The 13104-nt window shown below is 39.9% G+C and overlaps 1 protein-coding gene across 1 annotated transcript in view; it reads left to right on the forward strand.

Annotated features, from left to right (window-relative positions):
• The window catches only part of LOC133989474 (voltage-dependent T-type calcium channel subunit alpha-1I-like), a 192596-nt gene that overhangs the window by 149823 nt on the left and 29669 nt on the right, over positions 1–13104 (forward strand). Inside the window, exons 29-32 of the mRNA XM_062428145.1 lie at positions 1458–1528; positions 7735–7813; positions 8356–8477; positions 10455–10892. Coding sequence (XP_062284129.1) covers positions 1458–1528; positions 7735–7813; positions 8356–8477; positions 10455–10892 — 710 coding nt within the window. The remainder of the gene's footprint in view (positions 1–1457; positions 1529–7734; positions 7814–8355; positions 8478–10454; positions 10893–13104) is intronic.

Consider the following 13104-nt stretch of genomic DNA (forward strand, 5'->3'; position numbering starts at 1 on the left):
GGCAGGTCATAGTTAATGCTTCCAGCAGCAGCAATTGACCATCGCTAAACCCCCCCCACCCCCAAACAGTGCTCATCCTATCAACCACAACTAGGCATAGCAGGCCCATACAAACCTTACATTTCTCTACATGCCAAAACAGTGTGCACAGGGTTGAAATCAAAGAGATACTCAAAATTGAATGAGTTAAGAGGGTGTAAGAAATGGATTGGATATGATTGAATACGTGTTAATAGTGTCTGTAGCCACAAATCACCCAAAACAATAAATAATCACCACAACCATTATATAGGTCCTCACCAATATACATCATCACTCCCCTCCAAAAAAATACAAAATGTAATAAAACAATTAATACAATAACATATAATCAGTTTGAATATTGATATAATTAATGACACATGCTTTCCTATTCTGAATGAATACTGTAGCAGTCTTGAGGCTTATGTTTGACTAATTAGAGATCCTCATTACTGCAGACTCTGGCATCTCACTATTGTCGTAAAAATACTTTTTGGACTTTTTGGTCCGTACAACCCAGGCATCAAAACTGAAACCAGGTCCCTGGTCAAAATATAGCCAAATCAGCTGAGTTCATTGCTGCCTTAACTTCACCAAGAGAATATTCAAGTCACTGCAATCACATTAACTACTAGTCTAATGAAAGAAACACCACAGAAATGGATTTGCCTGATTCCAGATGATGCCATTATCTAGGATTTTGGAGGAAAAAAACAGAGGCTATACAGTTCTGGCTAATGATTTAGAGTCACACTAACCATGCACTACTGTCATCATCACATGTGCTGCACAAATAATTAAATTATATAACAGTGGCGGTTGAATGCAATAAAATCTCAAGTCCAGTTTGATGAAATATGTGATATTGACAAGTGCAGGGATGAAATGAGGGAGGTGAAATGTAAAGTCCAGCTTGACAACCCTGTCTTCATCCCATTTATATGGTGACGGTAAAAGATTTGACACACACACACACACACACACACACACACACACACACTGTAACACCACCGACCATCCTCAGAAAAGTCCACATCCCCTGAGGCTTTATTGTCTGAACGGTCGTTGCCATTCCCGATTGGAATATGGTTGTAGTTTCTCTTTTCTGCTACTGGCTGCATCATCAGCCATCTTCCTCCAGAAATTGGGCCACAGGGAATCGTGTACAGTCTCTAATGGATAGTCGGGGAGCTATTCCATCTATTGATCGTTTGTTATCTCTCTCCTCCTCTTTCTCTGCCTACCTCTTATCTATCTTGATCGTTGCCCTCTATCTCAGCGGTGCCTTTTGTCTTTCTGTCCTTTGTCTCACTTTCTCTCGCTCCGCTGTTTGCTGTCAAAACACACACATGTCAGGTGTAGTGCACACACACAAATATATTAACAAATGGTTTGTGTGGATTCTACAGTTGTCTCTTCCTGTGATCTCTCTCCAGTGTTGAAGTTGTTGAAAATGGCAACCGGGATGAGAGCTCTGCTAGATACAGTGGTCCAGGCTCTGCCTCAGGTATGTGTGAATATACACACTCACTCACACACACACTCACTCACACACAGATATCCTCCCTCGGCTTATCACAAGGACACCCAGGAGTTAATTAACATTTGTGGAATGATAAACGAGCAGGGTCGATAGAAGCTCTCTGAGAATTATGACTTTCAGGAAGCTTGGTTATGACTACATTTTTGCCCCCTTATATCAGAACACCTTACTAACTTTCCACCGTTCATTTATTCAAGGAAAAGTAAAGGCCTTTGTGGCGTTAATTTAAGATGTAAAATTTCCTCCTCTGTTAATGAGACAAGTGCAGCCAAAAAGTTCTGCTCCCATGGTTCACAAAATCCCCCTTTTCAGAGCCTTTACGTTTGACTTTGTCCTGGAATTCGCTGCCTACAGTGGATTCTGATTCTGCCATATTCAGCTAGAAAATTGCAGAAAACTTAACAGCTCTCTTGTGAATTAAGTAATTGTCAGGGAGTGTTATAAATAGGGCACTATGTGAAAAAGACAAAGTGTCTTCTGTTTTCTATGTTGGTTTAATTCAATGGCCCTTACTATTTAATTAAAGATGGATTTTACTGTAGTGGTAACCAAACACGTCATGTCTTTTGAAGTTGTCTTGAATGGGAAAATAACATTACTTTATGGATTTGTTGTGGTTGTAGGAAATCACAGTACAGTCATGACTTCTTTCCATCAGACCTGTTGCTATGTCTGAGCTTCACTCTGTCTTCCTCAATCAGTTCAGTTATTCATTTCAATCAGGAGAGACCAGAGATAAAGTAAAATATGTTTCTTATGCAGATGATATTAATGATTAGGTATTGTCATAGTCTTTGGCGCTTGGACTCTGGAATCTTGGAATTTTTCCAAGATTCCAGAGTCCTGAGTAAGTCCTGAGTATCAGCATGATAGATCCCCCCCCCCCCCCTTGGAGTCCAGACATTGGTGGTGGTGGCTGATGACTTCGATCAATCAATCTCGGGCCAAATCACAACAAGTCATCTTAACCTTCGTGTCGTCCTCCCGGGTCAAATTGACCCCGTCTGTTTTGACCCTTCCTTCCTTCCTTCCTTCCTTCCTTCCTTCCTTCCTTCCTTCCTTCCTTCCTTCCTTCCTTCCTTTCTTCCTTCCTTCTTTCCTTCCTTCCTTTCCTTCTTCCCTTCCTTCTTTCCTCCCTCCCTCCTATCTTTCTTTCCTCCCCCTACTTTCTTTCCTCTGTCCTTCTTTCCTTCCTTCCTTCCTTCCTCTTTTCCTTTCTCCCTTCCTTCCTTTCATATCTCCCTTCCTTCTTTCCTTTCCTCCCTTCCTTCCTCCCTCCTTTTCTTCCTTCTTCCTCCTTTCCTTCCTTCTTCCTACCTTCCTTCCTTGACACAAGGACAACAGGAGGGTTAAGGCTGAAACTGATCAGGCTGAAGAAGTTGAAGTGTTGCATTGAGGAATCTGAAGACTGGGTGGTGATGGGGAGGTGGTGGGTTGCGCAAAAACAGCATCAAAAAGCACCTGAGCAGAGAGGGAGAACATTTAAAAAGACAGCTGCAATATGATAGGCTGACAATGAAGGTGTGTCACCGTGCTATTGGTTAGACTTGACCAGGTGATGTGAGGAGCTGATGTGTCAATTGATGCTCCAGAAATAACAGCAAGGACAATATGAGCTTTGACAGAGATCAGTATGAGCTGTAAGAAGGATCAGGATGACTAAAGAATGAGAAATAAAACTTATGACGTGAGCATAAAAAAAGGTGGTCTTCCTGTCTGAACTTTCGCTAAGCTTCATTTGTTGTGTTTTCTACGCCGCAAGCAGCACTTTTGGCCTAGTTGGCTTGACAAATGGTCAAACTAAACACATTGGATGTTCTGTAATATATTTGCTCAGTACAGCGTACCAGAGATGACTTACCTTCTGCCATTTATATGCAAATGGTGATGTATGACCTGTGTTTGGTGTGGTGGTGCTTTCAACTTTCTGTTACGGATGAAGACATTAAAGAAGTAGCTCATGTAATAATCCATTCTTTACAACTTTTAAAAGTTCAGTTCAGCTGACATTGGATATCTTCAAGAACAGGGTGACTGTTCTGCTTAACTACTTTGAATTATAAGTAATAAGTTGGCAACCCTAACCCTACATTGAGTAATCTGAAAAATAAACAGGAACTGCGATATACAGTGTCTGACATCAGAACCCGTCAGATGTGTGCAGTATAAAAATATTGCAAAATAGTTTCCAAAATTAAAACCGGAAAATCAAACATTATGTTAAAGTATGGGATTTTATAACATGTCTGTTTGATGTGATAATAAACCTTGTCAAGCTGCCAATAGCGCTATAGCTATAACTGTTTTTATGTAATGAATTCCATCTGTTTCATCTATATAACCAGAGAAAGAATAACGCCATGCACATAAAGAAAATATAACAGATGCTTCTCATAACACCGACTTCTCTTCTCGTATGCATCGTCTTGGATGTGTGTAATATGTCTGCTGCTGCTGCTTAAGAAGGATATATTGAAGTTCTGCCTCTGTTCGGCTTTTCCTAGTATTATGAAGCTCTAAATCTTTCTTTTTGTGAGGAATGTGAGGAAACCAGAAAAAAAGTACAGTAATGATTTGTGCTGGTAGATCTTCTCAAAGCAGCTCTTTATTAATTGTAATGGATTCAGTCTTTCTGTTCTGCAGCCTCATCGATGCTCTGACTGAGCCCTCTGGGAGGATTTTTGCCTCCCTAAAAATACATATATACAAACATATAAATATACACATTAACACAAACAAACACTGGCTCACACACTCAGGTAAAAGGACAGTCACGGAAATCTCTCTCAGCTTCACTCATCCGAATATCAATAGTCCTTTTTTCCATCCACTTTAACTTATTCTCTTTGTAGTCCCTACTCTGTCATTTGGACACATTTAATTTGTTTGTTTACCTGGTTTCCACGGCAGCAGCTTAGGCCACAACAAAAACACACATCCAGCAAATAGGGGTTTGCATGGGGTAGTGATTTTTTCATCCAATTAGAGAGGAATTTTGAACATGGATATAAATATAAACACTTTTTATATCATGACTCTTTTTTTTTCTAAAGTGCCAACACAAAATAGAATGAAATGAATAGTGATGTTAAAGAAGACTGTAATTTACCAGCTGTGCTCTAAAAAGAAAAAAAAAAGTCCAGTAACCATCTGGCTAAAATTGGTATTTCCCCTGTGACGCCTGTGTTTATTGATATTGAAAACAATGTTTTTTCTTTTGTTTTTTGTTCTTCACATATTTGTATTAGAGCATCAATTCAAACCAGTGATCCACAGAGACATAATGTTTCCTTTCCGAAAGAAAAATATAGTTTTAGATCTGTTATTGGTTCTGTAACTCGGACACAGTTGGTTGTGTTTAATGTCTTTTTGTTCAAATACATTTTATCCGCATAGAAAACATACTGCTCTGAATTACAACATGAGCTAAATGTCTAATATGTAAATGTGTATTAATCTATTTAAAAGGTGCTAGTGGTAAAGTTTCAGATACAGTCGCCACAAAACTCCTCTAGAGCCAGAGTTTGGTTTGTCCGTTGTGGGCTACTGTAGAAACATGGCGGTGCAACATGGCGGTCTCCGTGGAAGAGGACCCACTCTCTATGTAGATATAAAGGGCTCAGTCTAAGGTAACAAAAACACAACTTTTGTTATTTTCAGGTAATTATACACTGTTTAAACCTACTTATAAATAGGTTATTATATTCCATTACTGCCAAGTCTGTTCTGCTAGATGCTATTAAATTCTACACACTGCACCTTTAATTTATTTTGTCTTTCTTTGAGCTGATGATACACATTGGCTTTTTCCAACAATTCATATAATGTGTGGAAAAATAACAAAAAAACAGTTTGCTTCTCCGAAGTAGTGTGCATGCATCTCTTAAAAGGTCAGAAAAGCTGATATTTGTGGCCCCTCTTCAACTGAAATGAAATTGCCAAAACTAGGTACTGTATATTTCATGTGTTGACCTCCCCAGTAGTGGTAGCAGTTGCCATCCCCAATATAAAATATAGAAGATTGGCCAGCTTGTTTTTTTCCACTCAGAATATCAAAGTTGTCATGGTAGCTTCTACAAAAATATTGAGTGAGTTTAATTGAAAATAGCCATCAGTGGCTCTCAGTTATCACTTTAGTTAATGACAACCTGCAAGGCCTCTCTGTCTGTCGCCTCCTCTGCATCATCTAAAAGCAGGAATTTCCAAAATAAAGTCTTTAAAGTTCTGAAAGCAATCAAGCAATCACAAGTTGTGACCCTTTTACAGTTTTACAGTAGGACCTGTATGACTGTAATAAGAGCATCCCATGTTTGGAAGTATCGGTAAGGATGTGCTATACACACTTATGAATCTGTAATAATTTGGAAAATAGTGGCATTTGCCCTTTAAGAGTACATGAATTATGCATATAAAGAATCTGCCTTTTGGGATCTTTATTAACCACGGTCACCAGAACCTTTTCTACGGATAACATTTGATGTTTTTCGTTTGTTTTTTTCCCCAAATTAGAGTGTTTGTTTGAGCACACGTCCTCTTTATCCACAAAATGAAAATACATGGCATCTCTGTTCCTATTGTTCTCTGTCTGGGAAAAAGTCACAGTCCCACTTTCTCTGAAAACATTTCAATACTCCTCCCTAAAGGTTTTATTGTCCTATCTGGTTTTGAGCTTGGTGAAATGATCTTGTGTCAGTGTGACTTGTGTCATATTACAGTATGTAAAACCAAAATGCTTGCACCATGACAGAGGAATAAGTCAAGGCTTCAGTAGTAGAAATACAGTGAACATATACTTCATTCACTATGGAGACCAATTGTATAAATATAATTTCTATTATATTGTTTATCACAAGCTTCTGTTGCCTAGTTGCCAACTGTAATGTTTCCATAGCATCCTTCTGTTTCTTACATCACATCATCGTCATCCATGTGGATACTTACCTCCTTTGCCCGATGGATCTAAAGATATCAGGTGGGCTTAAGTTACATGCTGCAAACTGCTTCAGGCCAAGCCGTGGCTTTTTATATCCACCAGGAAACATCAGCATTCATAACGGTAGAGAGAAAAAAAAGCTATCCTCTGGCTTTGCCTAACCTCTCAAATATTTTTCTATTTCTCCTTCATTATTTCCTCTCGTTTTTCCTCTATGTCACCCTCTCAATAAAAAAGGTATACCTCTTATTCTTCTTTCTTTCCCCACTCACATTTTACTTGCCTACCTAATGAAATTCTAAAGCACCCAATGCCTTCCCTGTGAGGTGTCTTAGCTAATGGTGTTCTGCTTGGTGCCTGCTATTGCACCTCGGGGGACCCTTTACTCATTTGCATTGCATATCACTATCTGTGAACGCTCTGAGTCTCTCCACATAGATAGATACCCGCCTGTTCAGGAGTAAGCAAGTAAAAATTTCCCTAAACTGTCATCTTTTATTTCAGGCAGGAAGGGTTTTTGTTGTGGTTTCTTAAACTGTGTCCATCTCCAGTTTTGCTGTTTTCAACCATTTTTCATCAGAAGAATATACAGGATCCTGGAGCTGCAGATTTTTTTTTCTATGACCTTTAGTGCTAAAATATCATTTCAACACCTAATGCACTATTTCAAAAATGCATGAGTATCAATCACAAAAAAAATGTCTTTTCATATTTCATGAAAAGGGAAGGGTTTGAAAATATTGTCCACCCAGATGTTTTGGGAAAACATTTCTATTTGTAGGTGATCTGACACAGTCATGAATTTTTTAACCACAACATTGATGGTCGCATGAAACATGCTTCATGTCTCAAAATATGTTATTACCAAATCCATGACGGAAATACTGGATAATTTTATTTTTGGTGCATGTTTTAGTATGAAAACTTCCAAAATACAGAATGTTTAAAAATATATTGGTGATTTTATTTATTTAAACATGTTATTTGAAGCATAGTTTGTGATATGGTAATGGTATGGTATGGTGTGGAATTCACTTTGTACATCTTAATTCACACTTCAATGTAACTTACAGCAGGAACGATCTGACCACTTCTCAGTGTTTACCAAATCTGACCCACCATGCCAAACCATAGAAATACACTTGACGTAGTACATTTTAAAAAGTTGTAAGTTCGAGAAAAACAGGTGCGAGTTAGTTGTGTTAATATAGCTTGTGATCTGGTCTTTGTGTGACAGGTGGGAAACCTTGGCCTGCTCTTCATGTTGCTGTTCTTTATCTATGCTGCGCTTGGGGTGGAGCTGTTTGGAGAGCTGGGTGAGTAAGCTCAGTCATAAACTTGCTGCTACTCCCAGTGAGTTTTAATAACTGTACCCAAAAACAAGATATGGCATAGTCCTGGTCAAATTATAGCCTATTTTAGCACCATCACCAGTTATCACATCATGTTGGCTTCAAGATAATTGTATCCTGTTGTAGGTGAAGATGAGCTAAAGGGAAACTTTGAGTCAAGTGAATGTGAAATTACAAGCAACCAATGAATGAACACAGGACTAGCCAGAGTTACAGGAAATGTATGTAGATTCACTTTGATTCCCTCCTTGGCGTAATCTTTCACCGGATTTGATGATAGTTTACTGGGTCTTCTTGTTCTTGGATGTGTTATAATGCAGAAGATTGAAATCCTCTTCAACATACTATATGTGTGACATATGTACACCCATTCTAGGTTGACTACAGTATGCATGACAGAAAGCAAACTTTTTCACAACTATTTTTACCTAAGAAGCCAATTTAAATGATGTAACCAAGGTTTCACTCTTCCCCCCCGTTCTTTCTTTAATCTTTCCTCCTCTCAGTGTGTAACGCTGACTACCCATGTGAAGGAATGAGCCGCCATGCCACCTTTGAAAACTTTGGGATGGCCTTCCTTACCCTCTTCCAGGTTTCAACGGGTGACAACTGGAATGGCATCATGAAGGTACCTCAGTTTTCAGGTGCATCAGATGGAGTTGACAGCGAGAATTCAGTTGTGTATATTTATATCCCATTTATCTCTTGGTGTTGTCACATTTTTGTTGCTGGAATGCAACAGCGGGGCCTGGTCTATAAATGCAAATATCGGTCCCTGACTGACTGACTGACTGACCACAGTCGGCCAAAGGCTTGAGACAGCCATGTATCTAAAAATGCATTTCACACCAGCTGGCAGCAATGGCCGAGATTTTGAGCCAGGCTAAAAGATATGTGGTCAGTTTATCCAAATAATGCCTATTTAGAAATTTGCTCCATTGCTTTTCGGAGTTGTGAGGAGCCACTGGCCAGGTGACAGCAGCGTCATCTAAGCTGCTAGCAGCCCGACTCCAGAGATTATCGGCCAGTCCCCATGTCATCATCCCTAGAAGAACTTGATCTGATGAACTGATCTGGGCAGCTCTTTGGTAATTTACTACTGGCTCTAATGTCTCTGTGGTATTTTGATATGATATAACTCCTTTTGGAAGATAAATGTTGCCATCGTCGGATGTTTGTACTCCCAAGTCTGAACTTGGTGTACTTGGTCTTGAGAAAGGCCCTGTGTCAAACTGGTTTCAGTTAAAGCCCAACACACTCCCTGGGGTCTTATTTACCACATGTTGCCCCTCTCTATATCCATCATTTCAAATTCAAATTAAAAGCCCTCTAGCATTCCATAGAAGGTCCAGCCATATTCTACGTTTTGACCTATACTTTGCCTTGTATTCATAGGCATTGGGCTATATAATTGGCTACGATAATCACTTTGCTCTTCCCTCGTTACCTCTTCTCCAGCAGTAGAGACAGCACAGATTTCTTGAGATGAGAGCCAATCAGAAAAAGAGCTGTCTGAAGCAGCTAGTGCTTGAAAGTCTACAGAAACACACAAGCTTTCCGGCACAGACAGAAGCCGAGAAGCAGATATGTAAATGAAGGTCTTGAGTTCAAATCCTTGTACCAGGCCATATCTAGGTAGCAGGAATGGGTGAGTATAATGGCCGTGTCTTTTAGCAAAGATGATGTGGAAAAAAAAAAAGAAAAAGGGCACTAAACATGTCTTCCAAGGATGAATAAAGATTAAAATTCTGAGTATTTGATTCACCCTCTCCAACTATCTATCTCATGTGTCATCTCAATCAACACTCATTCTCCAATCACACCCAAGTACCTTGAGCTTTTAAATTTTTTATCACAGCCTATATCCGAGAGATATTTAATCAGTGCTGATTAGCCTCTTAGAAAGAGTGGCTGACTGTGGATGAGAGGAAGAGAGATTTTAGCAGTCCTCTAGCTTTCAACAAGCTGGACTGTGAGAGCTTGACTCTGTGCTCTATGCTCTGTGAAGACCGTTCATAGACATATCATATTTTATGAATTTTTCCTGAAAATGAGTTTCATGTGAAACCAACACCAAATTGACTGAGTTCTTATGATGGAAAATCCATTCTACAAAAAGTTTGACAATATATTGTTTATGTCAGATATGAAGCAAAAGTGTCAAATGGTCATCTGTGAGGATTTGCTGCTTTTCTCTAGACTGAATACATTTGTGTGGTGGAGTGTTGGTCGGATAAAAAAAAGCTTCAATATTGGGATATTTCAATTCAGTTCTTCTCTATTTTTGATATTTTACTTCCAAATGACTAATTGATTTATCGAGTCGTTTGCATGGTGATAAAAATGATGGATAGTTACTTCCCTGTCCTCAATTATCTTTCCATAAACGTGTCTTTATCTGGCTGATCTTCACCCTGTCCTCCCCTCCACTCTTCCCTGGTGTTTCCTCTTTACCTCCATCTCTTTCAATTCTCACTGTTCTTCCATTTTTGTCCCCCTCCCCCCCAACTCATCCTCTGCATCTGGGTTGTCTTGATTTCTATCTGACCCTTCCTTTTCTTCTCCATTAACCCCTGAATTCTCCCCAACTCCCACCACCCACCAGGACACCCTTCGGGATTGCCCCCCAGGCGGCGACTATGGCTGCCACCCTGGGCTGCAGTTTATCTCCCCGATGTATTTCGTGTCCTTCGTGCTCACAGCTCAGTTTGTTCTCATAAACGTGGTGGTGGCCGTGCTCATGAAGCATCTGGACGATTCCAACAAGGAGGCGCAAGAGGACGCGGAGATGGACGCAGAGATTGAGTTGGAGCTGGCTCAGGGAGGCCTCTGCTGCATGGGGGGCATCGGAGCCATTGCCGGGGCCACGGGTGGTGCTGCGAGTGGGGCTGGTGTGGGCGGTGGAGCGCCTGGTGCAATTACGGCGGGGACAGTCGGGGGTCCAATCGGTGGGGTGATTGCACCGCTGCGTGATGGAGGAGGAGGTGGTGGAGCTCATGAGGGCCACACGCATCATCGATGTCGGCTGTACTCTCCTGCTCAGGTAAGAGGACTCTGAGTCATTCAAGAGGGTAATTACTATACTGCTGATAGAGCCAACTAGACAGCCAGATGAGAGGTGGGCTACAGAGCTAATCAGGGTAGTTTTGCATGTCATTCAGTAACATGCAAAGATTTATTCTGTTTTGTTTGTCAGAATAAACCCCAAGATGTTTTATTCAGACCCCTTAACTCATGCAGGGGAAAAACTATGAAATTGAGCTTAATTGGTATTTCATTGGTATTACAGCTTTCATGAGAAAAATAATGCTTTCAACACTTTTGTTAGACCTCAAGGGTAATGACAATGTATTTTAGTAAGTCAGTAAACATTTACATTGAACATTTTTCAATATGATTATGTAAATTATTTCATAATGTCTCACCGAGCAACTTGATCATTTGTTGATTTGCTGGTCAAAAGATTAATAAATGTCTTGGTTAAAACTGTACTACAGTACATTCAGATTAATACCCTGAACAACTCCTGGGTGGGGCTTACTCAGTGCTGATTGGGTATACTCAAAGCGGGATGTAGCATTAACAGAAAGCGCCAAAATAAGCAGCATTTTAAAAACCCAGCAGAATAATAACAGTAGTAGAAAAGCGTCTACACTGCTGGAAAAAAGTTCATAGCGTCCATCGGTATGTACACGAACACACAAACCAGAAATGCGGCAACCAGCTTAGCTCCCTTCCATGTTTACCTCCTCGTTGTCGTTTTTTCTTTGTTATGCTTTCGGCGCGTCGCCTCGGTGACCTCACGGTCAGAGTCCTTTCGGTCCTGCTATGGAGACACTGCTTAGAGGACGGAGTGAGAGGAAGTTCCTGTAAAGGTCCCACCTCCTAAATTTTACCAGGAACTTCCTTGATGGAAACGGGGCTAATTAAGTACAGTTAAATTATTTTGACATTTAGGTTTAAAGTCAATGTTGAAGGAAAAAAATTAACTCAAACCAGTTAAGCCTATTTCTAACCTGGAGGTTTGATTATTTTTGGTCTGATCACTGAATCTTTACTGGACTAATAACTGATGTCTGTATTCATTCAAATACAAACATCTGTTGGCAAGAGACAATATTCAGACTGACAGCATTTTGGCATCTTCAGTATAAAACCATTTGAATCAAACATTAACAGACAAAAGCAAATATCTACCAAACACTGTGTATTAAAACATCTGTTGGACATCCCACATCATGGCCACTTATCACCAAAAACTCATTCTGTGGAATCTTGAGTGATGAGCCGAGAGGTTTCGAGACTGCCGTTCGTCTAACTGCATACTCCCTGTAGTTTTACATCCTTTCAGTATTCAAATAGCAGTGCCAGGTGGATGAGTCATCAGTCATTGAATATCTCATTCAACAATATAATCACAAGATCACTGATCTAATCACTGACTGCACTGATGCATTATACAGATACAGTGTAGTGTCACGTTAGTGCTTGTCACAGAGAGAGCTGTTTTGTTCCTTTACAGTCTGAGCCAAGGTAATGACTACAGGAACATTTAGTTAATTAATTAACCGATTATTCAATTAACCAAACATAATTTCGACAATCTGTTATATTCTGACATGATTTATCAAGTAAAAATGACAAATATTAATTGGCTACCATGTATCAATCCACATATTATCCATGTAAATAAAACATATTTGGGTGTTGGACTTTTGGTCCCCAATTTTTAGGTATTACCTTGGGCTCCCAGAACTTCGGATTGGCTTTTTTCACTTCATTTTCAGATCTTTTTATGGACTGAACCACCCATTCATCAACCTAAAACAATAATAGCATTACTTGATGATGAAAATAATTATTAGTTTCCCCCCCACTGATAACAAAACAGTTTAAAAACAGACAATGGTCACTTTAAAGATGAGAAATACTAGCAATACATAAGGCATAAGTATCCTGCTTATTTCAGGTCTTTATTAACTTTACCTACAGCAACAGTTGGTGCTGCACATTCAGTCAGACCAAGCAGGACTCTAAAGGCATCTGGAGTTGTTTTTCTTCATGAAAAACCACTGCCCTACTTATGCAAAAACAGTGCATTGATTATTTTCATCCGTACAACACCAGAACCTATACAGGGGACAAATTCTTACGCACGCATGCCCGAGATATTAAATGGCCACTGTCTCCGCCATTCTAAAAATACCTTGAGTGGGGGCAGCGCTGTTAGTGGCTCTCATTCTTCAGCTCCCTGA

This window comes from Scomber scombrus, chromosome 2 (genome assembly GCF_963691925.1).
Source record: "Scomber scombrus chromosome 2, fScoSco1.1, whole genome shotgun sequence".
Lineage (NCBI taxonomy): Eukaryota > Metazoa > Chordata > Actinopteri > Scombriformes > Scombridae > Scomber > Scomber scombrus.